Consider the following 25,643-nt stretch of genomic DNA (forward strand, 5'->3'; position numbering starts at 1 on the left):
CATCATCACTTCTTTAATTCAGACTATTCAATTTCTAATTTTTTTAGAGTTAAAACTCACCAAGACACAGTTTTGGCGTAGCTCAAGAACAGCCTTTACACCTATTTATAATTAATTCATTTATAAACAAATGTGAACTGATGCTGTGACACCTTGGTTTTGAGTATAAAAAGGCAGCGCAACAGCAACAATTTAAACGGCCTGCATCCAGGAACATATATAATTTTTAATAGAGTTGAACTCTAGAACAGCTTTCATCTGAGTTTCTCGGTCATCTCAAAAGTAACTAAAATACCCCAATATATACAGCCTTTTCTCCTAAATTAGCTACTTAGAGTCTCAGGAAAAAAGCAAATTAGAAGTGCCAGATGACAGTAGCAGACCTCAAAAGACAATTCATTATTCATATGCATTATCTAAACCCTATCTAGCAACACAGACCTATTTTTCCTTTATTTAAGTTTTCTGGTTATCTACAAGTGAGGCTATACGCCACAAAAATCTCCCTTCTGGTATGGCAACAATGTATGTCAGGATACTAGTCTACTCAACATGTAACAACAGAGCATTCTAAAAACCATACAACTATACTAAGAAAAAATAAAGTATTTTTTCTACATTGAATGATGTTCCTATCTTAATGGGACCTCACAGAAGACGTAGTTTTTCATCATAAGTGCTCTACTGCAAAAAAGCTTAACCACAGCAATATAAATTGTAGGTTGAAAGATATCACAAATTTGTTTCATATAGGATTCTGAGAACTGCCGCCTTAAAGTCCTAACAAATACTGACTCACCAGAAAGGTTGTGATTCTAGTCTAAAAATTCTAGACTTAGGAATCTAATCTTCTACCCTATTCCTTTATTTCAATCACAACACCTTCTCATCTAGAAACACCTCCCCCAAACCGTAACACTAACCTAATTCAGTAGCTACAATCTATACACACCCACACATATCTCTCATTTTCTTTCTTCTCTGTGCTATGCTGCAGGAAGATGTCTTTCAGGAAGAAGGAAATTACATAAATAACCAGAATAGAAAACTGGTGGTCCCAGCAATTTTCTCATTAACAATAATATGCACTAAAATCGAAATGTATTCAATGATTAATGAAATACTTGTCACTAAGCTACTATTCAGTAGAGCAAGAAGTGTCTGTCAATGTTTAAAAAATACCCGATAAGGAACAGAGAAAAGGTTATTTCAAATAGTTTCTATTACAAAGACAATTAGTTTAGATTCCTTCTCCTCATAAAGAAGTGAGTGTAACATGGGACTTAGTCAACTGCATCAGGCTCCAACACATTATTTCAAAGCAATAAATTTTTAAGTGATACAGCAAAAGACAGATTTTGAGTAACTATAAAGGTTATGAACTAAAACTATTCTCACTAAAAAACAGATTAATTCAAGTAACCTTTTTCTCTCATCCTCCCACATCATACATCTGAAATTAAGATAGTTGGCAGTGTAAGTTTCTGGAACATTGGGAACATCCATGCAAACATTTAATTCTATTTGCCCTCAGTATTACATGACAAAATAGAGATGTATGTCCTAAAACATACTTCCATTCTTTCAGGTTTTATTTTTCTAATTTGAACTTCAAAGCTTAAGTGTTGAGACTAAGTGTAGCTAAGCTACATCCATTTAACAGTATGCAACTTCACTTTGTACAAGATACACCCACACCTACCATTCACGTGAATTTAAGCAAGCAGTGAAAGCACAGAAAGTGAACTTCCAAAAGAAAGCATCACCGCTTATTAGCGGGTCAAGGGCAAAGCAGAAAGACCACAACTCTTAACCCCATAAATATAGTCTCAAAGGAGTCTCTAAATGTATTCAGAGCTTCAAGTACCACCTATACAGCATTCTATGCTGAAGTGACCGTAGAGGAATGTTGCAGAAAATGACAGTTTTAAGCAATGATGTTTCCTCTTCCTTGAGCAACAAACATGAATGTTATCTGTATTATAGACTTACAAGGTATGACACCCCAACCCTATTGTCTTCCGCTCATATTTTAGAGCGCTGGGGAGCTTATGCAGAGGTCTGGTTGAAAATTAAAATCCTGAGAACAATCAAAGATTGAAGCCTTAATATGAACGAGATTCCAAACAGAATACTGGACAATGGTACTGGTTTCTCATGTAACTGGACTTGAGACATACTAATGAAGAGCAGAATCTGACTGCATTTGACTGTTTCAGGTGTAACAGGCAGCCTAAGCTTATGGTTCTCACATTCTGTTTTCAGGTGATCACAAGTAAAGTCTCTCCTCTGGCTTCTCCGGCTAAAGATCTAAATCTACCCTCTTCCAGTTTAAAGCCACCTCCCCTTGTCCTGTCACTACATGCCCTTGTACAAAGTCCCTCCCCAGCTTTCCTGTAGCCCCTTCAGGCACTGGGAGGCTGCTGTGAGGTGTCCCTGGAGCCCTCTCTTCTCCAGGCTGAACAACCCCAACTCTTTCAGCCTGTCTTCATAGCAGAGATGCTTCCACATGGAATAACTTTCCAAAACACTTAAAAAAAAAAAAAAAACCAACACAAAAAAACCAGGAAAACCTTTATATTACTCAAAGGCCTATCTTACTTCAAGGCAATGATCTACGAAAGTCAGGCCCTGAAAGGGAACTGGACAGCAGCAACAACTGCCTTTCTCTAAAAGTCACTCACTTGCCAATAATTCTTGGAGCATTGCACGGTTAGGTAATGTACCTTAAGTAACCAGTGGTACACGATGCTTTTTCCCAGATAACGTAACAAGAGATCAGGTCTTCAGGTCATACACTTGGTTCTTTTTGGTAGCCAGAAAAGTCAATTTCAGTTCCTGCTCTAAAGGAGAAGTGTTTTGCTCATGTGACAGTAAATAGTGAAGAATGCCAAGATATGGCACCAAGAAAGCACGCAGTCAATGCCTTACACAAAACCACAGCAAATGTTAAAATAATTAAACACATCCCCTCCAGTAAGCTGTGGCCTTGCTGCCATGCTTTTCTGTAGGCATACATTTCAGGCCACTGCCATGGACAGAGCACTCAGCAAGACGGGGCTTCTCACCCAGTATGACCATTCCTTCACTTCAGGAGCTCTGAGTGAGAGTTAACACTGGCCCAACTGGCATGAAACTGTATCCTCAATGGTATTCCATATATCTCAATGACAGAAGGAGGAGAGACAAAAGATTTACAGCCTCTGCAATTCTACTATTTAAATTCTTGCTTTAAACATTTCTCAGCGATTAAGAAACTACATTCAAGGCACTGGTAAGCAGCTAGATAATGTGGGGGTTTATGCTAGGAGTTGAGAATTTTTGTCCTGACAGTAAAACATACCAGAGTTTCCAAGAACAGAATGAATACAAGTGAATAAAATAAAAAAGCACTGGTAAATGCATCCACTACAACCTAAGATAATCTGGAAAATGTTAACATCTGTTTTAAAAATTCCTTAAGTGTTCTGAAGTATGACTTCCACTTACTATGCAGCCCTTTTCTTGAATTCCCAATGAACATGCAAAGAAGCAGGCAAGACTTCCTTTCCACTTGTATTAAAAGAACAAGCTACAACAGGAAACAACCTCAAAATTAAAATAAATTTTTAAATCAGATCTTAGAACTTTAGTATGTACACATTAGTTTCAGACAGTTAGATTCAATCTCATGCTGCTAAGCGACACAATGCTATACCTTTTTCTGATTACACTACAGTTTGTTTATACAGGAGGCTGCCCTTCTACAACCCAAAGAATGCGTTCTTGACAATACAGCCAATTAGGACTGAGTCGGTATTACAGGGTCAACTGCAACCTTAGTCCTTTACATGCAGCTGTAGAACACTGTAAGAAGAATAAATCATGGTTTAATGTTTACATGTAAATAATGTTCTAGATTAAAAGGAATACATACATTTGCAGTTGATACTCTACTATTAGATCATGTCTACTCATCACTACTTCAAGAAAACAGAATGTCTAAAGTTTGCACCGCAGACTGATTAAACACTCTTAGTTCCTTATTTCTGATTATTAAATCTGTAGTTTGGTCACAGCCATATCAAACACTTCAGGCTGTTCACTCAGTTCTAAAAATGGATGTTAGTAAGTATACCTCTCCAAGCTATATAGCAAGGTTCACTGTCCAGAACACTTTAAGAACCCTTAAAGTTTGTTCCTTAAAGCATTAATCCAAATGCTAGCGATTGCAAGATGTTACACTATTTTTTTAAGTTAATCTTCTTTAAAAGATTTAATCTTACGTCATTTTAAAAAGCACTAAGTAACTTTTAATGTTACTTCATATTCAACTTGACTGCTCTGCCCTTTTGCTACAAAGAGCATTATTATTGAATGCCCAAAAGTCAATGGGAAAAACTGAAACACATTCTCAGTATTAAGGGTAGCAAAAAATACAGGCTTAATTTCACTTAAGTAAGGAAGGCTCTTCTCAGCAAGACACGGATTTTATAGCAAAAAACTAGGGAAGAAATAGTGAGTATCAATGGCTTGCACTATCTGCTGAAGCACACTATAAAAGGGGAATGAAAAGCTTCGGGAATGTACAGAATGGGATGTATTACAAAGTCTGAAGAGACAACAGATCAGACACCTAAGCTTGTACTCAGCAGTACTCATCTCCATGTTTTCTTTGCTTGAGGATGCACACAATACAGCCTACAATTCTTGTCAATATTTTTTCTAAGAGCAGACAGACATGAACCATATTGCTGTTCTGGCACTGAAAGTTTTCTTTTTGGTTATAACAATATCTATCAGTGGATCAGAAAACAAGTGGACAGTGATAGCAACAGGTTCAATTTCGTAGCAGAATGACTCTAAAGCTATTTCAGGAGAACATATGCGTTTGTATACTAATGCAAGTAGAAAACACCACCTCATTTTTCTTGCACTTAAAATTTTGTTTTGGATAAACATATTGCAATATATTAACAAAACAGAATGATGTATCCCAAAATATTTTTTTTTCTTCATGCAACTCATTTAATACATGGTCTCCAAATTTATTCTAATTGATTATCCTTATTGTTTAGCTAATATGCATTTCCTAGTACACACATGATTATCATTCATAATTAATACATTTAAAATATCCCAGCAACAACCACATAAATCATTAAATAAATGTTAAACATCTCAGACTCTTCTGCCATGACATTATGTAGTATTTCTGCTTTGAAGCTAAACATAAAAGATGCATCAGTGTCAACACAGAAAACTCAAGTTTCCAATACTTACATTGGAAAAACTATACTATATACTTTAAAACCCACCGTTACACTGTAACTTTACAACATGAACAAGAATCACAAGAAATCTACAACATAACATCTACTAGATCTTGAAAAACAGGATATAGTTGAAAATAGCACAGAAAGGAAGCAGGGGAGGAGTAGGGAGAATGGAGAGAAGAAATCATCTCTGGACATAAGCCTGTTTAGTGAAACTCACAGCCACTAATACAACTTCCTACAGTCTAATAACTAAGATAAATTTAATACTTTATCATAAATGTGAAAGATGTTAGATTATCTGAATTTCTGTAGTGCATTTTTACATGCTCGTCTAATTAAACAGTAAACAAAACAGTTTTTAACAATATTATCTCCACTGACTGAAACCAGAATTATTAACACAATTTTAACAGGGACAACATTCCTAGCCAAGCCCTTCACGTATCAATTCTCAATCCTGTACTATTCAATATTACCGACTACATAGATAAAACTATAGAACTACTAATAAATTTTGCACGGCACACAAACTAATGGGGTGATGAACAGTGAGAACGTGTTAAGAGTAATATGGATCATCTGACAAGCTTGGCACAATAAAACGCACACTAACATAGCCAAGTGTCAGGTCATTCACCTAGAAAAAAATGACATACAGAAAACTGTAGATATTGGGAAACACTGCTAGAAGCATGGTTATTCTAGAAAAGCAACTACATGTGTACACCACAACTACATGCTTATAGCAAGAATAAATCTCAGGACTGTTATCTTTTTAACAGAAGCATGTCATTTTGGTGAAAGAACTGATAAGAAACTTGTAAAGCACAGCCTTTTACATCTAGGAGAAAAAAAAAGTAGCGACAAAGATACCCTCCACACCCATTAGATGCCCCAGCACAATGCAAGTGCAACACGCTGACTCAAGTGCCTGAACCCATTACAAGACTGGCCACAGGACAGAACACCAGAGACCATCCACTTCCAAGGCAGCGTAGTTGCTCTGGGGTTTCCAACCATTATTTATCTTACTCCCTTGCAATAAGGGAATAAAGATGTCCTTTTAAGACTGCTATTTCTACTTCCTTCAGCTTTTGGGCCTATCAAAGGAAAGAACGAACCAAGAAGCCAGCCAGCAAGTACTATATGAACTACATTAAGTGACATTTTCTTTTCAAAAAAGAAATAAAGGAATAATTGCCCATTAAGGACATCAACAAAATCAGAAAGAGCACTGAGGACCTGCCTTTTCCCAACAACTTTTGAAAAGAGGTACACAATTTTCTACACTACACAGCATTTCCTTTTCAGTTCTGAAATGCAAAGTTATAAATACAGTAAGATATAATTTCATGCTAAGAGCTTTTAAGTTGTAGACTTCAGGAATAGAACCAATATATCTAAAATGTGTGTTCTGCAAATCTTTGGCTAGCCATGCAAGAAAACATTTATTGGCTGTTTGAAATAGCACACAGAGCTAAGACAACCAGCTGATACCATTAACTATATATAGCTACATTTTCAATTACAAATTATGTCCATACACAAAAACTATCTTAAAACAGAACTTTTAAAGCATAAATGATAAAGAGTAATATATTCAGTAACACTGTTCTTCGTACCAAGTGAGAAGGGAGGATGCTGAATGCATTCCCAGAACACCAGGTAAAAATGTAGTACTTCCATCCACTGCAATTCTCCCACTGAAAGGCATTAGGAATTTTACCTTCCAACATATGCAGAACTAAGTACCATGACACTGTTATAGTTTTGCACTGGAAATTAAAGCAGACAGCAGATACAATATACAGGAAAAATACAGAACTAAATGGAGAGGAAGGTCCAGGATTAATAGGTTTGAAACAGAATCAGTAATACTAGGGTGTAAAAAAATTACTACCAGCTATGCACAGGAAAGTACCAGTAAGTCTTCAGTATTAAAAAACAAAGCCAAAAAAGCCTATCAGGTAAAAGGCTCTTAAAGGTTGTTCTATCACACCAGAGAAAGCGCAGTAAACACTTTTTACCAAAGTCTAGTTTTCTTGAAACCAAGAACTCAGCAAGAAAGTCAATTCACACAGTCCAAAAAGTCTACTAGCTTCTACAAGGTAATGTTAAAACCAACAAATCAAATCTGATTTTGTTAACACACAACTTTTTACACAACTCTGCTAACATAAGCTCTGTTACATTTATATTTCTGTGTTGAGCAGTACCCATGTTTAAAGTACTAAAGCAAATTAAAACAAGGCCAAAAATTTTGTTCATAAAAAACTGTCAGTCTCTTTTGTTTCATTTTTTTGAGACAAGCATCATCAATACTACCCAACAGCTTAAGCCTACCTGATTTTGTGTTTCGATATTACCTTGTTTCACAGCAAAGACTGTGGGGTTTTTCCCCCATTTTTATTCAGATTTGCCATAAGAAGTCAGCAATATTCACATCACATAGACAAAAAACAAACAAAATGTTGATGTACCTACACAGATTTTACCTCCAAACTGCAAACTCCAGTTTCTTGACCACTTCAGAAGCTCTTTCAATTCTGTCTTTAGGAATGGATATTCCTTTCTTCTTTCATGATCAAAACCTTGGACTCTTAACTTCATAAAAACTTTGCATTTTTTATCTGACCATTGATACACATACAGAACTTTAGTTCCGCAACTTATACAGGAAGTTATTAGCATTGTTTTAGGTTGCGTTAGATTCTGTAACTTCTAAATCAGGTCCCTTAAGTAGAGAACATGAGTTTTGTAAATTCCAAAATGCATTCACAAAATACCTCACTTCTTGACAGGAACTGGGCTCAAAACCTTACAGCTATTAAGAACCTTTACACCCTAGCTCAGCTGACCTTTGAAACTTCCTTGGAAGTTGTGCTCTTCTTGTGCTGCAATGCTTACAAAGAAATCCGAGTTTTTAGCACAATTTTGTAGGCAGGATTGACGGAGCTGAAACTATAAAGTATCCACCTCCTCCTCCAATGAACAGAGTAGAATTACCTAGTCCAACTGCCTAAGGATTACAGATAATATTAAATGCAGAAAAAAATTAAATACAATGAAAAAAAGTTTAAATCAAAATGCTCCCTTTGATCTGCTATACTAGAACAATGTAATACTATCCATAACTTAAATTCTTCCTGGGGAACACAGCTCACAAGGAAGCAACACTTCAACGTCCCATCCCTGGAAGATCCCACCAAACCATACAAATGTCCACATTATCATTGCTTACATTCAGTGGCATCTCTAGTCTTGGTTTCCCCCGAGATACATAAATATATCACGGCTTCTGTTATTTCTGATGAGGTTCGTACATTCTACCAGTCTACTGGCCGGTGCTGAATGGCTTTCGCTACATTCATTCTTTGTCAAGTATTTGAAGGGAAGCATAATGGCATCTTCCAGGTTCATTCCACTCGTGGCTTTAAAACATCAAATTATTTATAGTATACTGCACTTCAGGCTTTGCAAAACTCAGCACTATAAATACTTGAAATGCTGCCTAGAACCATCCAGCCAATGAATTATGGGTATTACTACTATGTTATTTCTACATTTTACTTCTGTGCTATTCTTTGTTAAATCATACACAGCACCTGATGTATCACCATAGTGTGCAGTACCAAATGCCACTACCACAGTTACACCATAAAGCTTCTGTTAAGACAAATGAAGTTTAAAAGTTAGCCCGCAAAAACCAGGCTAACCCCTTCTGACTCCCTTCATGTTTTCTATGGAGAATTTAAGGGCTTCTCTAAACTATGTTAAATATTACATTAAAAAAAATAATTGTTTGATTAACTAATAATTATTAGTCTATATTCATAATATCCTGTGACATTACCAATATATTACAGACATTTTCCCTCAAAGTATAAAATTAACACAACTTATTGCTTGGTTAACTGCAAATAATTAAAGCATGGTACACCATCTAACCCAGTATTAAGTTGGAAGCATTTTACGTTCTTGAATCATGACAAAAATAACTTTGTGGAATACCTAGGTTGCTTTAAATACATGTAATCTAAGCACCCCCACTACTGTACAAGCTTTAATTTCACCTTTTATAAAAAAAAAACCCTCTGCTTTTCATGTAATGTTCAATCAGAAAGCACAAACTAAGCACAGGAACTCAAACACTAACCATCATCATACATAATTTAAAATGTCTCAAATACAGAAGAAATTCTGTATTTGCATTAAAATTCACATTTCTGTAAGCTTCTTCATAACTTCTTAACAAACTTGGCCAAACTTCCAATTAGTTTTCAATGTACCAACTGCCTAAATCTGCCTGGAGATTTTTCTACAGTTCCATGCTAGCTAACTGCAAGCAAGTATTTTGCCATTTCCTGTTGCCTTACAACCATTTCAGTCAGAAGATACTTAACCTGAAAAATTAAGCTTGCACAAGCTCACTAGAGATGTTATAAGCTCAAAGCTATTTTTTTTAAGACTGCCTTAAATGTGCTCCATTCCAACTAAATTCATACAAGCCATCTGCCTAAGCAGACTTTTTTGTGATTTCTTGAGCATTCGATCTACCTGCTCCAGAGAACTTGTATAACAACTCCCCTTACAAATCCTGGCCTCTCTTCAGGGAAATAAGAAGTCCCAACAGTCTCCTGTTTTAATGCTCCTTTTGCCAACACAACAAAGGCTGTAGTTTGATACAAATGCAAAAAAGGTAAATAGTAGAGGAAGTTGGATAGGAACAAGTAAGGAAGCCCTTAGAAAGTATATTAAGAACAAAGCAGGACTGGGTAAGAGGAGAATTATTTCCACTATATCCACTCGCCCACAAAACCAGAAAAGTTACTCCACTGTCCCAGAAACTTAATATTCCTATATCTATAAAATCTATCAAAAAGCATGTCATAACCTTCTTTACTGAGAAATGCAGGATATAATAATCAACTACTACCACATCCTGAGGATTGAGGATGGGTTTAAAAGCTCAGTTGCAACTCTGTCTGAAAACCAAAGAGTCATTAAAAAAACACCCACCACAAAAAACAAACAAAAGAAACAAAATAGCCAAAGCACACATTACTACTAATCTCCCTCCACTGAAAATGGTTAACTGCTAAATCCCATAAATCCCCTTGCTAAAGAACACCTTCCTTCCACCAAAACCAGACTATAAAGATACCACTTTTCAGCTAAATCCACCAACAGGCCAAAAGAGACCAGGAGTGTCATAACTGTTCTTTTTAGGGACAGCGCTTGAGCTACCACAACGTGACAATGCCAGAACTCTCATAAGATGGTTCTGCCACCACAAGTGTGTGCACAGGGATCTTCTCTGTTTCCACTGTTGCAATCTCAGTGAGAAACAGTAATCTTATTGACCAGCAGGAGTATTATATCCTGATAAATTTTGGAACCGAAGTTAATAGTATTTCTACATGTGGACAAACCTTGGCTGAACATACAGCTTCACAATCTGTTCAAAACCAGGTCAGCCTCCACTGTCACAAGACAAGGAGGGCAATCTTGCTCACTTTCATCCTAACCACCTTCTAACCACTAGTATTAACCCTCACATCACCACACAGTCAGCCTGATCAAGCTGCCAATCTGGCTGAAAGGTAACTGGGGGAAAGAAATGAAAAACTTTTCAATTTTTGGCTGCATCACATGCCCTACGAACACTAAGAACAGCAGGAGAAATAGTAAGAATACATAACCATGGAAAGAACCAACTCTTTTAGCATCAGTGCAATCTATCATGAAATACACCCTGGAAGAGGAAGAAAAAGGAAAGAAACAGTATAAGGATATCAGTTAGCACATATTTAGCTACAACAACAACCGAGGTTCACATACATTAGAGCAGAGATGAGTCTTGACAACACAGAAGTATCATAATAAAAACCAAATTTTTTCTCAAACATATGGATATCACAGGAAAATGCACAGAGAAAGCTGTTTAGTATATAATAAATGCAAGGAGTGTCAGTTCACGAACAGCACAAGTTCAGTCATGAAAGAAATATTAAGTAGTCAGAGCAAATAAGGCTAAGCGCGAGAAGTTTAACAAGGTCAAGGCAAAAAACTGTCTTTGCCCTGGAAATTATGATAAAGCCAGTGGAATGCTTAACAGATCAGAATGAGTCAGGAAAATTAATTTAGCAGTAACACTTTGAATAATCTGACCACAAGTACATAAATCGGTGACAAAGCTACAGCAGGTAATGCAGATGATGTAAAACACAGAAGCTGACAAAAATTTTAGTTCTGCTGACAAAAAAAAGTCAGGGCTATGAAACTGTAAATAAGACTGCACAATTCAAATATTATCTGGGAATTCAGGTCAAAAAAAGGGAACTCGGAGTATAAGTAACTGAGTACAACAGGTGTATCCACTATGACAGTCAACATCTTACTACTATTTTGCAGAAGAAATTTTCATTTTCTTGAATATAGAAGAATATAGAAGAAATAACATTTTGTGTCTGTGAGAGACACAGAACATACTCTCTAAATTTGTCAAAAGCTCAACTTGTCATTTTTCTCCTACATAATTCGGGATTTTCCTGAATAATCTGGTTTCCACTGTACTTTCATTTCCATCAAACTAAAGTTAATTTCTATCAAATTAAGTCCCCTGGGTAAACAGTAAGCAACTGAGGCAGCAGGAAGAAAAACTGTCAAACTGTCCATACTTTATTCGTTGCAGAACAGTTAAATGATGTTTTACAAGAAAAGAAACAGAACTGCAGAAGTCAAAGGGCAAACTCCGGGTTATGAGGCAGCTATGTAAAACTCGCAGAAATCACAGATTTTTTCAGATTAACCTCTTCACCCTCCTCTCATTTTTCTGGATACTGAGATAAAGGAAAACTGAGGAAGAGCAAGGGAGCACAACAGCAACTTATGCCAGCACAAACTGTGTCTGTAACACCTGAACATCTAATAAAAACCTGCTGAAAAGTTATGAGTAAGTACTTCTGAAGTTTACACCTTCTCTGCATCAATTCAAAAGACAACACAAGCTTTTTAATTTACAGAGCGATATGAGAAATAATACGTTAATGTTTGGGAAACATATAGGCTGAAAGTGAAAAGCACTTATCAAGTTTATTAAGAGTAGTAATTCTACTTAGTATGGGATTTAGAGTGATGTAACACATGCATTTGCAGAATAAATTCCATAGATAAAACGCTGAATGACAATCCAATTCAACCCATCTTCCAGACTCAAGGATCCAATGGGAGAAAGAGTTCATAATTAGGTGGAGGCAAAACCCACTAGTTTAATGACAAGTTTCATTCTTCTATTTCCCCATTTTCCACTTTTATGTAAACTGAGAGGAATCTTCTTAAATTACCTATGGCTCAAGTGAAAACATCCCCCTTAAATGGCAAAATGCTTACATAGATCAAGACTTGTGCATTTTTTCCAAGGCTCTTTGCATCACTTTTTCACAGCACACAATTTTTAAGTAACTTCACTGAGCCAGCTCATAATACAACTGAAAAATGAATGGAAGTACTTTAAAAATCAAGCTTTTAGTTCTGATGAGGAATCTGCTCTGAAATACTACAAACCCCAAATCTTGATGAAATATGTTCTATACCTGGGGAAAAACAAATTTTTCACTTGCATTTATCAAGCATCTGAGCTAAACCAAGGTACCTCTAACATCAACTTCACACTTAGTTTTTTTCTTTGCTGAATTTCTAACTGATGATGTGTATTCTATGACAAGTTCTTGCTGGGAAAAAAAGTGTCTCCTTCCCAGCAAGAAAGTCTCTCCAAAGTATACACCTAACCTCACCAATTTTGGTGAAAGAAAACATTAGTTATCCAGAAGCATTAGCTACCCGGAAGTATGAGAGGAAAAAAGAAGAAAAAGTCGTCCAAAGGAAGACATCCACTGAAACAATTGGGCACTCTGAATTCTTAGGTAACATTCTCATGGAAAAATGGCATGAGAAAACACAGCATGCATTAAGCAGAATATATGCAGGAAGGAAAAGAAAAGGGTTAATGCATAGACACTAATTTTACCAGTTCAATAAAGTCTCACCATAGAATTTCTTTAAAGCAGACCAAGAACACCAGACCAAGCAGGCAAGTAGGAACAAACCACAAAAATTTAAACAAAAAACCCTCGTTTTTTTAATTGAGATAAAGCATCTTAAAAATCATGAGAAAGTATCTTAAGAGAAAACAAAGATTTCCAGAGCTGGTGAAAGAAGCAAAGTTTTTTACACCTACAGAAATACACCCCAAAAATAACGTCTTCCTAATTCCTACAGATGCAACATCTATTGCAGCTCAACATTTAAACATCAACACAGTTGTTAAGGCTTCCCCCCCTCCCCCCATCATTTCTGGCACAGAAGCTCTGAGAAAAGAACTTAAGTTTGTCAAATACACTAAAGCAGCTGATTATGTTGAAGATACAGAATAAAGAATTCTAGTGGACAACTGTCGTTTAGAAGTTATATGACATACGATAAACTTCCTTTTAAAGCAAAATTTTGCTGTTCAAATAATCAGAAGTAGAATTAATGGGTTAGTCTTCATTTTAAGTGTGAACTACTATTATTTATCATATTTTTCAGAGCCATGAAGAACCACAGTGGCTTATCAACACTGAAAACCCCTCAAACATATTTTAGGTGTAGTATAGTATAAGCACATCCTTAAAAGCATCAAGCAGCTCTCACAGGACAGATTTTTACTCTGCTCTCAACTGTCAGTTACTTGCTGCTGGTCTAAATAATGTATACAACTTTTACAACATCCCAATCTTCCTGTGTGATCCTCACACCTAAGGAAATATAAAACATATAAACAAACAGCACATCAAGTATCAAGTACAATTTCAATTTTAGAAAAAGAATCTCCTGAAGTACCAACGAAGGATCAATCAACATAGTACATTCAAATCTCCAAATCAAACTCATTTTGGCTACTACCTGCCAGCAATGAAACTAAACTAACATGTTGGTCATTCACTATCCTCATCCAGCTGCCTCCAGGCGCCATATCCAGAGTTGTTCTACACACTCATTCCATTATAAGGAAAGTGATACAAACAAAAAGGAAAATTCATGTCAGGGTGCACTACCCAATCCTCTCCATCTGATCAAAAATCTTAGGACAGTGCAGGTAAGTGAAAAAACTTCAGGGACACACACACCTGCTAACCAGAGGCTGATACTGATCACATGGATGTTTTTTTATTCCAAGGCTGAAGACACTTTAGCTTACAGCAAGGTCCCACTACCGCTATGCTAACCTTACCACAACAGTTGCCACAGATGAAAATGAAGCTTTTCGTTTCACTTAAAAGCTTTTCATTTTATGGAAAATATAAAAAAAGAAAAAGAAAAGAAAAATATCTGGTTTCCCCCTCCTAACACATGGAAGGAAAGGAAAAGAAATTAATGACTTCTTGAATGCCATAAAAGAAATTCATGTTTCAAGTTGCATCTTCACTAGACACGTTACAAACTGTCAACCACAGCAACCTGTCTGAAGTGCTGCAAGAATAAGAACAGTAAGAATTTTCAGGCAATCCGGAGGTTATCTTCCTGTCTGATTACCAGAACTATCATGAAGAAACTCTGACACTGTGAGAGAGCTATAAACCACTTAAGAAATGTGACATTATTGCCTTGCCTAGGAAAAGCTGGTACATCATCTTAAAAAAAGAGTAAGTCCTATTGCGTGCGTGTGTGCGTACACACACACACACACACACACTTAAAAGCAGTCAGGAAAAGCACCCGGGATTTTAAGGTCCCATTGTGATTAATAAAGCACTGTCTGAAAGACAGGTCAAGGCATATTACGGAGGGCTGTGCAAAACTGGAGCCTGAAACTGCAGGACAAGTCACTGGAATTTTCACCTTCAAGCTCCAGAGAATTTATGTCACAATTTAAAAGAAATAATGGAAGTCCTCACTGCTAAAGATTGAGGAAAATGCATTAAAAAGAAACATCAGAAATCACCAAACAATTCACATTTTGTTTCTAATTTAGAAATACACAAAGTCTAATGTAAAATACAGGTTAAATAATAATGTAAGCTTTCAGTTTATCAAAGTTTTGATCTTTCACCAACAAATTCACCTAAAAATTAAGCTAGGGAGATCCACCTTTCTTATTTAACTTACAAAATCATGGACTCGTTCTGTTGATACATTCAAAATCACACTTAAGTACTTCATTGCTAAGACAGCAGAAGAATTAAACGGCAGAAGATGCAAGGTTCATTTATTGAGATGCCAGTATATTTTGACAACATCATTCATTCTCACCTTGTATTACAACAATAAGAGACTTTTCTTCCCCTCACTGTCAATTTTCATTTCCGGACAAGAAAACTGAAGTTCCACCCACAGCCAGTACTGGCCTGTCACCACTATCCCACACCACAGTACTATCAAGAACACTCCCCTCCAACCAAAAAAGCCTGTCAATCCTACCTGGCACACACAACTGCTGTTTCTTCTTTACTGAACAGATCTCTGTCTCTTCTTTTTCTTCTTTCATTATTTCAGAGCACTACAGGTAAGATCACCCTAACACAAAGCTATACCATTGCCTCTTCCCACACCTAGTCCTGCTGAATCTAGAGAAAAGGTTAAGCAGCAATTACATGACTTTTAAGGATTGACACCTATGGAATTTATCACATATGTTTTTGTGTCATTCTGTGTTGCCATTCAGCTGTTACACAAAAGTGTTACCTGTCATAAACAAATGCTCTTCTAAGGACAGTTTTCTACTACTTGAATTTTGGGTATTTTGCATGAAAGCTTTATGAAAAGTTAGTGCCAAAATTTCCTCCATGTACTTTTCATTATTTTGCAGCACTCATTTGAACAACACTTCCATTAAAGAAAATTCTACGGAAGTCTTCTACAGTTTAGAGCAGAGAGGAGACAGTATGAGCAAACATTAAAGAGTAACATGTTTGTGTCTTGCCTTCAACATATCCTTTAGTCTTGCCTTCAACATACTCTTTAATCTCAGGGTAAAAAAACATATTTAGAAAAAAATTTTCTTCTGTGAGAACTCTCCATTCACAGATGTGCATCTTTAAGGAATGATGCAATGTGGAATTCCCCTCCAATGAGTGAATTCATGGCTAAACACTAACTACCAAATATTATGAATTGCCAAGATGTCATGCAAAGACCTATATGCCAGAAAAAAAAAAAAATCACATTTTTCTGTGGGCAGTTACATGTGTAAGGAAAACTAAATCACAAAAAAGGTTACATACTGGTTTTGTAAGCAAATCAAGGATGCTACAAATAAAAGTTTCCCATGGTAAGGTTCCTGATCACTATCCGTTACTTCTATAAGCAGTCTTCATTTCAAGTAAATTAAAAAAGCTGAAATACTAGCATTCAAAACACTACTAGATTTTAAACCTACATCCCATGGAACTCTTTTGTAGGTGTACTAAAACAGAGAAGTCAACCAAAAGCAAGTAATCATTCTCACAGTTAATATTAACTTTCAAAAACCATACATCAGTAATGTTTCCTTTGGAAAGCAAGCCTGTGAACATACATGTAGCCAAATAGTTTTTATTCCCAGCACTTTAATTTTTAGTTGAGAACACGTCAACAGCTGGCAACCAAAAACCTTTGAATCAAGCAGATTTAATTCAACTCTGAAGTTAAAGGAGTAACTAACAGCTTCTTTAAAAAATGAAGCAAGTATCAGAAAACTCAAAACAGAAAATGCAAAAGAAACTGGCTGTGCTTGTAAGCTCCCTTAAGAAAAAAAAAAGAAAAAAAGGCAAAAAGATTTTACGCTAAGTCACACCTGGCTACTTTAAGATCTTACTTTCTTTCCTCCTCGACTGTAGGAAGTTATTAACAGCTCTCCTTTAACCCTACCAACACTCAGTATTTTAAATGATTTTACCAAACCAGTTCTACAGAAAGTGCTCAAAGCACCAATGGGCTCAAGTGGACACTGTAATGTCTCAGAAATGCAGTAGCTGACATTTTGAGGGTGCAAAGTCACGACAGAATGGCTTTCTGCCACTGTCTATTTATTCAAGATCCTAAACAAGAAGATCCAAGTCAAAACATGGTTCTATCATGAAGTGCAAAGGGAACTTCTGTTAACCATATTCTCAAGTCATGCTACAGCCTGAAGTGTAACAGAGACAGCCAATACAACATAACTGTTTTTAAAAGATCTCTATTCATTACGAAACTGCAATTCATTGTAACAGTGTGAGAACTTCAGGATGTTCCTATATTAATCAGAGAACACCACTACATTTAATATATGAAAAATGTCACTGCATTTTTCTAACACATTAATCCAAAGTAGCTCAAACTTCCCAGGTAGAAAGCTACAAGTCTCACTGTATGCAAGCATATGCTTATGAAAGACTTTCTTTCCATCCCTTGCCTCTGCTCTGGAAAGACTGTTCCTTTTAACTGCATTTCTGCAATACAAAGGTTTACCAAACTGCTTTTCCTAAATGTAACTAACTGCTTGGCAAGACTGCTAAGCAACTGACATTCATCACTACTGGATACTGTACAATAAGAACCTCTTCAGAAAAACACAACAAAATAGAAGATTGTAGTAAGTGTTCTACATTGATGGTAACAGGCCGGTATAGCATTATAGCTCACTTTTTAATTAGGTTTGTGTCAGGAAGACAACATGCATAACAAAGCTCAGTTATGGGTGGGAAAAGAAGTTGTACATTTATATAGCACAAACATCGTGGATAAGACAAGTCTACAGCAACACTAGCTTTGCCAAAGGCAAGGTACTACAAGAGATACACCTTAACAAGCTGTCTGTGTTCCTAAAACATACCCTCGAGTAGAGCTTTAGATTTTGGACTCTACTTTAAACAAGGGCGGTGATATGGATAATAAAAGTGGATGAACCTACAGAGTTTCAAAAGGAGACACATTCATGTTATAAGAAAAACTTACAATACCTGTACAAGAGAAACCATGTCCACATGTTCAAATTAATACTAATGCTAACATCCAGGAAACCATTTGCTGAAGGACACAAAAGCCTTCACATGCACTTTCAAGTGAATAGAACACACAGCAAAGTTTCTTACATCTTCAGACAACCACTTCACACCAGTCTCGGTCTGCAAGTGCTGGATAAGCAAGACTACTGGTTAGATTAAACAGTGTTTGTGAGTACGAGGAAAAGAATAAAAGTAAGTGTAATAGTTTTTGGGGTTTTGTGGGTTTGGCTTGTTTTTTAAAAAAATAAATAAATAATGCTTTAAGTGAAAAACAGTAAAGGACATCTTTGTTCATTTAATTCACAAATGAGGCCATCCTGCTCGGGATGTTTTCAAAATATACCTAGTTTTTAGACCTCTTAGGATATATAAAACAGTATTTCTGGAGAGAAAAAAAGTAGAATATATACACACGCACACTCAAGAGTACTGCCTAACACAAAAGTGCCTGCCATTCAAATACCTGAAACGAGTTCAGAACTTATTTCTAAACTGGAGCAGGACAAACACATTAAATTCCATGGGAAAAAATTCTATTTTCAATAACACCTGACAGAAACGTAACTTAAAAGCCATTTAAAAGTTATCTGCTTCAACTAGTAAGTAACCAAATTTCTATTCCATTTCTACCCAAAGCTCTATTGATACTGGATAAACCAATTTCAATCTTAAATGTAAGGCTGTTCGGAACAAAGATATTACTAGTACCTTTACTGTCTTAAGTCTGCTTAATTTTGTTGAATAGACAGCAATCCACTATATTTGTTTATCCTGAGTCTCACTTTTAAGAATTCCAGAATATTAATAAAATGCATAAAGTATGGATTTATAACAGAATGCAGTCACACTGGTCTATTTCTGAGTGCAAATGCACCACAATGTGGGAACCAAAATGTTTATGTAAGGGTGACAGTGTTCCACAGATACAGGAAGAGTAAACAGTTTTGCTACCACTACCCTTATCGATTACCACCTCCAGATGTAGTCTTTCTGTCAATTCAATGGACAGAAGCATCACCACAAGGGCAGATTTTGCAAAACGTGAAGTAGCAGTATGGAAAGACAGAGGCTACCTAAAAGAAGTACCAGTAAGAAAAACTACACAAAACAAAAGTACAAAAGATATTGGAGAGAAAGGAAAAAGTTAACTATGATACAACCTTAAATTTGTTTTTTGCTAGATCCCCCCCTACCCAAAACATGCTAACACTTCAGTTTCTTCCACTGCAGCTTTATGATTATGTTTGTGTTTTTCATTCAAGGCTATTATTAAGCATCACCATTGTCCAGGGTATGGCAACAGAATAATCAATACATGTATTTTATATACTTCCCCAAAATTCTTGGTATTAGCAACCGTACTTTTTTGATACAAAGAAATATTACTTCAACTCAAAGAATCAGAAGCATTATTAAAAATAAACAAAACAAGCAAACAACCAACAACCCCCCCAAACCCTCATGTATGACTTCATTTTTGCTGAAATTACAAGTTACCTGACCAAGAACATTTATGGTGGGGAGTTCTACCAATTTCTTGAAGTTAAACTTTAAAATATGCACAATAAAGTTAGCTGCCTATAGATTTCAGTCATCCCTAAACCTTTCTTACTAAAGACACCATTTCAATTCCACAACTGATAAAGGTCAATCCTCCAAACACCCATCAACAGTCCCTTCCTAAACATAGCAATATTCACTTGTTAGGCATTTGAGAAGCCTGCTGAAAAACACAGATTACCTAGTCTTTCAATCATAAGAAGTGTTGCCACTAGTATACTTAACACTGCATATTAATATATCTAGATTCAACAGCTTTTTAAAAATACAGGCCCCAGTTCTGCAACTAGGTCAGCAAATGGGCCTTGTGCTAGCTTTAAGCCTGCGACTTGAGAGGGTCTTTGGGCTGATACAAAAGTCCAGTGATATGAATACAACTGCAGAACTATGAATATAAATCAAGTTGTACAGGCAACATGAAGACAGCCGAGACAGATGCAGTATGTCTACAGTGAGACCAGGAGTCCTCTGAACATGAACATTTATTTAGAACAATCTTTTTCCTGTACAGTTGTGTTGTGTGTTATTGTACATCTTCAAGATACTTAACCGGACTTCTGAGGGAGCAAGCTGAAAATGAAATATGGCATCTTAAAAACCATCTCAACATTTTTGGATGCTCCTACGAGAGCAAATCAAGTAATTTTCAAAGGCCAGTCTCTCTGTATACAAACAATGGTGCACAAATTGTTAACATAGTGGTTGCCAACCGACCAAAAAAACCCAACCACCCAACAACTCATCCAGCTGGTGAAATCCTCTGTCTTCTTGAGGACAATAAGAAAGAATAATCGTGGCCAAACCATACACAACTACCCCTGTCACACTGCATATTGCCTAAAATAAATCGCAACAGACAAGCCCTAAGACATAACTTCGAGGAGAAGTGAGTGGGTGAACTACAGCGAGAAGATGTTAAAAGCCACAAACGTTTTTTGTGCATCGAAAAAGGGTTGCTGGAAGCCGAGGCTAGAGGAGTGGCCTACGTGTTAATAATGTTTACAGCGGGCGTGAACGAGCTGGTGCTGGTGGTTTTCATTGAGACTGTAGGAAAAGCGCCTCGGCAGGGCCTTATTTCCAGGCGTCGCCCTGGCCTACACGGCTCCAATCACTCCACCTCAGTAATGGCGTTCGGTGCGAAGGGAAGCGAGAGCCAGGGGAAGCAAAGCTGGGTGCAGCCCTGTGGGAAGCCACCGGGCCCTGCTCGCCCGGCGGCACCGGAGAGGCACGGCGGGAGGGGCCGCCCGGCGGCTGGCAGAGCCCCCCGAGGGGCGCGGAGCACTTCCACCCGCCGGCAGCCGGGGAGAGGATGAGGAGCCGTCAGCCATTTTCCCTTGCCCTCCAAAACACCAGCGATGCAGGGCCACACGCCGGGGGCTGCGAGGGAGGCGCTGCCGCCACCCGCCGCTCGTTATCCCCAACCCCCCACCCCCGCTCCCCGCCTCACGGGGCCCGGCTCGCCCCCTCCTCCCCGCCGCACCCCGCCGTCCCGCACCCCGACCCCGGGAGCCCCATCCCCGGGGACAGCCGCCCTCCGCTCCGCACGGCGGCGGCCGCCTGCAGCACAAACAGCGGCCCCCGCGTAGCCGCTTCACCTCGCCGCGTCCCGGCCCCGGCCTCAGCTCCAGCCCCCGGCCCCGCCCGGGCACGGTGCTCCGGCACTCACCCCCACACGCCTCCCTCTTGTCCCGCGGCGGCTGCTGCGACGGCCCGGTGCCCTCCTGGGTGCTGCCGAAGGAGCGCGGCCGGGGACTGCCTCATCCCAGGCAGCCAGCAGGGCAGAGTCTCATGCCAGGCCCCGCGATCCCGGGCGTGCAGCCGGCTGACTGAGGGGGCGGCCCCGCTTCCCCGGTTCCCCCCCCCCGCCCCGGGCGGGCTCCGTGTACCGCGACGGGAACAGGGAAGATGAAGCTGCCGCTGCTGCCCGCGCTTCAGATCCCGGCTCCGACCGCTCCGCTCTCTCCGACGCCGGCGGCAGCGCCGGGGCGTTTTTCCTGCGTCACCAGCTCCTGCCCGGCGGCCCTGGGCTTCAGCTCCGGCTGGGGCTTGGCCGGGGCCTGCGCGCTCCGCTCCGCCCCGTCCGGGGACCGGACGCACGCGGGGGAGGGGGCGCAGCGGCACCCCGCGCCTCTAGCCAGGGCCCGGGGCTCGGCTGGGGAGAAACGGCCGCTGCGCGCGGGGGCAGGCGGGCAGGAAGGTGGCAGCGGCGGGGCCGGCCCGGGAGGCTGGAGCGCTCTGCGCTGACGGCTCTGTGCGTGTGGGGGGAAGGGAGGGCGGGGGAGGGGGGAGGGAGCGAGGCGAGACGCGGCGGCGGCGGCGCACCTCCGTCTGGCGGGGCCCTGGGCAAGATGGCGGCCTCGGCAGAGCCTTCCGCGCACGGCCCGCGCCGCAGGCCCCGACCTCGCGCAGCGGCGGCGGCTCCGCCACCCGAACGGCGTGACGCGCTCCCCGCCCCCGTCCCCCCGGGCTGTCACTCACGCCGCAGCGGCAAGGCCGCGGCCCGCCTGCCCCCACCCCTATATGTGCGGCGAGGAAGGTTGGGGGGGGGGGGGGGGGAAGGGGGATGGTGGCGCGTGTGCGCGCGCGCGGCCGTTTCACGTCGGTTAGGCTCGAGCGGGTTCCATTGTGACCCGCCGGGCGAACCGCGCGGAGAGCCCGGATAATGACGTCAGCGCGGCCGCTGCCTTCTGGGCCCGGTCCGGCCTGGCCCGGCCCTCCGCTCCGCCGCCGCCGCGCTGGGCCCCGTGGGGGTGGGGGCGGCGTGCTGGGGTCGCTCCTCTGGCGCGTCCCCTTGGGCCCGGCGGCGGCCTTTAAGCGGTGGCGAGCGGCGCCGCGCCGCCCTCGGGTTGCCGTGCGGGAGGCCCGGCGGACAAAGCCGGGGGGAGGAGGGCAGAGGCGCCCTCGCGGCCCGGGACGGGCCCGGGGTCTGCAGGGCCCTGGGCAAGCAGGGGGAGGGGCGGGGTTGCCCGCCGCGCGTGCGGCGGTTGCACCGGGCGGCGCTGCTGCGGCCGGGCCGTTGCTCGGGCCCCGGCCCCCCGTAGGCCTCGGGCCCGCCGGCGGACAGCGGGCTTTGGGCAGGGCCTGGGAGCTGGCATGGACGGGCACAGGGACAGGGCTTCGTGCCTCGCCGCAGCGCTGCCTCCGGCAGAACGGAGACTGCTTAGGGGACACCGGCACTTAAAAAGCCACTTGGGTCTTTTATTGCTCTTGTTCCTTACGTACATATGTGACTATGAATCATAGTAGAGCCCTAGTCTGAGTAGGTACTCTATGTAGCAATCTGGGAGACATTAAACCTGGATTTAAAATCTGGAAAAATGGCAAAGCGCATCTTGTGGAAGGACAGAAGTTTGGCAGACATGGGGAACTTGATCAAGAGAGTACCTGAAATGGAGCTTAATGTTTCATTTTGTTTGTCTGTATTCCAGGGTCAAAGTCTTGTTTCAACATCATCATTCAAGAACTTCAGAGCAGGAAGTGAAAAGTACAGTATCCAGGTGAAAACCAGGAGGAATTTAGCTTGCATGGGTTGGAATTTGCTCAAGAGGCTAGGGCTAACAGCCTTAACTCCTGTGCAAAATGTTTATCTTTTGGACCATGCAGTGACAAAGACTAAAATACTGCTTGCTCATTGCAGGAGCTGTGGGTGGGTGTTTTTCTGTAAAAAGCTAGAGCTCAAAACCAAGTGCTGATGTCTGCTGCTATTTCCTATTTTAACCAAGTTAAGGGTTAGTCTTTTTTTTTTTTTTTCCTAATCACTAGTTGTATCATGTGAGAAGGAAATCTGAAGTATATGTCTGCGTTAACCACTCAGTGAACAAAACAAAGGATGCAGCTGCTTCATCACTGTACAAATGCAACAGTTTATTTACTGAAAGAATAGGTTTACATGCATTTTCTTCATCAACAATAAAAACAAGCCATACCCATGGTGAAAATCTGTGTAAATGTAAGCCTGTTCATGCTCAGGTTAGAAATATGTGCAATCATAGAAAGAGCAGCCCTTTTATTTTAGTGATTTTTCATGCCTCTGAGCATGTCATTGTGGCCTCCTTTTTCCTTTTGTCCCTTATGAATTACTTTGGGCTTTCCCTGCTATTTCCAATTTATCCAGTTTGTTTTCCTGGCAAAGCATTTAAAATTACTGCACCTATAATGCATTGAACTTTACTTGCCTGCCTAAGTATTCTCCCTTGAGATCTGCACTGTTTATGGTGACTCAGAGAGGCACAACAGCACTTCAGTTGTAGTTGTATGTTTTCTGACGCTTCTTATCCTTAAAAATAAACTGTGTGTTTAATGATGGTCATTTCTTTTTATTATTAAGTAGACCACTGTTTTAATGACAGGACAAATACTGTGTTCCTTCTAACTGCTTTGGCTTTTTTGGCAGAGCTGAACAGTGACACATCAGTGGATTTTTATAATGTGGGCAATTGTCCACTGAGAAATTGACTGTCAGTTCACATAAAAGTCAAAAAAACCCAAAAACCCAACAACCAAAACTGAACAATACTTACGGAAACAATACTGGTACAACTTGTAGCAAGTATTCCCTCTTGTGAAGAAGGATTCCTTCAGCCAAGAGAAAGAGTAGAAGCTCTGATTAATTCAATTGAAGCCTTAGGTTTGGAACAAACTAAGAACTGATTCCTCTTCAGCTTTCCAGGACCTTTGGTGGTATTTTTCTGATTTTGGATTCTACTTTATGTACAGTTTGCAGAAGCATAATGAGATATTAGAGGAATTTTGCACTTGTATGGGAGAAAAAGATACTTCATGTTTATTCTCTTACTTTTATATTTGACCTTGTTCCTGTTTTAAAAGTATGTTGTGAAGTGCTTTGACAGACCAGCACTTGCTTATAGCCATGCTAATCAAAGGTCACGATGGGCTGAAGTAGACAGCTATTTATGGCACCAAATAAAAGACAATATTGGGACAGCAATGGCACTTTGTGGTTACTGAACAAGCAAACTGCACTCCAGACTCCTAACTGGGGAATTCTTCCTGTTCCCCCCCAAGCAAAAATCTATGGCCATCCCTCTTTGCTCAGGCTTCCAGAGTTCTCTGGGGGTATTGCCCTGGCTCATCTTGTGTAACGCTGCTTTGCTTTTAGGATAGATTGATGCTTCCCTCCCCCCCCCTCCAATACTGCAAATAAATGTTACCAGTTTATCTTTGTGCAGCAACTATGGAAACAAAAGGGTATGAGTGAGATAGATCACTGATTAAAGGAGTATCCCTGGTATGAAGACAGAAGTCAGTAGGCACTTAGAAAACTCACTAATTGTTCTGAAGTAAGTGTTAACCCAGAGATCTATGGCAGAACAATTTATTCCTCAGTAGTCATTCTGGTTAATTGCCCTCAGTACACAACTGTTGGTATGATTAGAAATGCTTTTGCAACATTTTTAATTCAGTGTGAAAATGTGGGGAATGGAAGTCTTTCCCTGCAGGCTTCCCAGCTCACGCATTGCAGTCAGCCTATCAAACAAAAAGTGAAACTGGTTGGAAACTGAACTAAGTGGTTATGTTTTTCATTGCCTAAACCAAAAGAAATGAAAAATGAAACATTCTGGGGAGGGAATAATTCAGAATTTAGAAAAATCTCTGTGTTAATAGATGCATTTATTCCCAGTTCTTCGATTGATGCCATGCTGCTCCAGAGACAAGAGTGAAACTTAGAATGTTGGTGATGCAGAGTAAGGATATGGAGCTTTGCAACTGGGTTACATAAAAGAGCAGTAAGAAGAAAGCAAGCAGAATTTTACCACAGACCCATGAAAGATCCTTTTTTCCCTCCCAGTTCAGTCCC

The 25,643-nt window shown here is 40.1% G+C and overlaps 2 protein-coding genes across 8 annotated transcripts in view; one reads left to right on the forward strand and one right to left on the reverse strand.

The window, feature by feature from the left end:
* USP9X (ubiquitin specific peptidase 9 X-linked) overlaps nt 1-21,994 on the reverse strand; it is a 106,337-nt gene extending 84,343 nt beyond the window's left edge. For both annotated transcript variants that reach the window (XM_056328524.1, XM_056328523.1), the window contains exon 1: nt 21,492-21,994. The gene's annotated coding sequence lies outside the window, so the exon portion shown is untranslated. The remainder of the gene's footprint in view (nt 1-21,491) is intronic.
* On the forward strand, nt 21,941-24,769 carry LOC130144583 (uncharacterized). 6 transcript variants are annotated; one of them, XR_008820170.1, is made up of 3 exons: nt 21,941-22,076; nt 23,254-23,322; nt 23,588-24,769. XR_008820170.1 is itself a non-coding variant. In XM_056328527.1 (3 exons), exons 1-3 carry the CDS (start codon nt 22,174-22,176, stop codon nt 23,598-23,600), a joined length of 405 nt encoding a protein of 134 aa, XP_056184502.1. In that variant the 5' UTR covers nt 22,091-22,173; the 3' UTR covers nt 23,601-24,769. The 6 variants fall into 6 exon arrangements, 3 of the variants coding, with proteins under 3 accessions (XP_056184502.1, XP_056184503.1, XP_056184501.1); XR_008820171.1 differs by having other exon boundaries at nt 24,219-24,769; XM_056328527.1 differs by lacking the exon at nt 21,941-22,076 and adding an exon at nt 22,091-22,347 and having other exon boundaries at nt 23,254-23,471.
* The last annotated feature ends 874 nt before the right edge of the window (nt 24,770-25,643 follow it).

This window comes from Falco biarmicus, chromosome 2 (assembly GCF_023638135.1).
Source record: "Falco biarmicus isolate bFalBia1 chromosome 2, bFalBia1.pri, whole genome shotgun sequence".
In the NCBI taxonomy this organism is placed as follows: Eukaryota; Metazoa; Chordata; class Aves; order Falconiformes; family Falconidae; genus Falco; species Falco biarmicus.

Coding starts and splice junctions, on each gene's coding strand:
- LOC130144583 (XM_056328526.1), top strand. CDS start 22,174: ATGGCGGCCTCGGCAGAGCCTTCCGCGCACGGCCCGCGCCGCAGGCCC. Junction 22,348..23,253: donor GCCTGCCCCCACCCCTATAT/GTGCGGCGAGGA, acceptor TCTGTATTCCAG/GGTCAAAGTCTTGTTTCAAC. Junction 23,323..23,587: donor GTGAAAAGTACAGTATCCAG/GTGAAAACCAGG, acceptor CCTAATCACTAG/TTGTATCATGTGAGAAGGAA.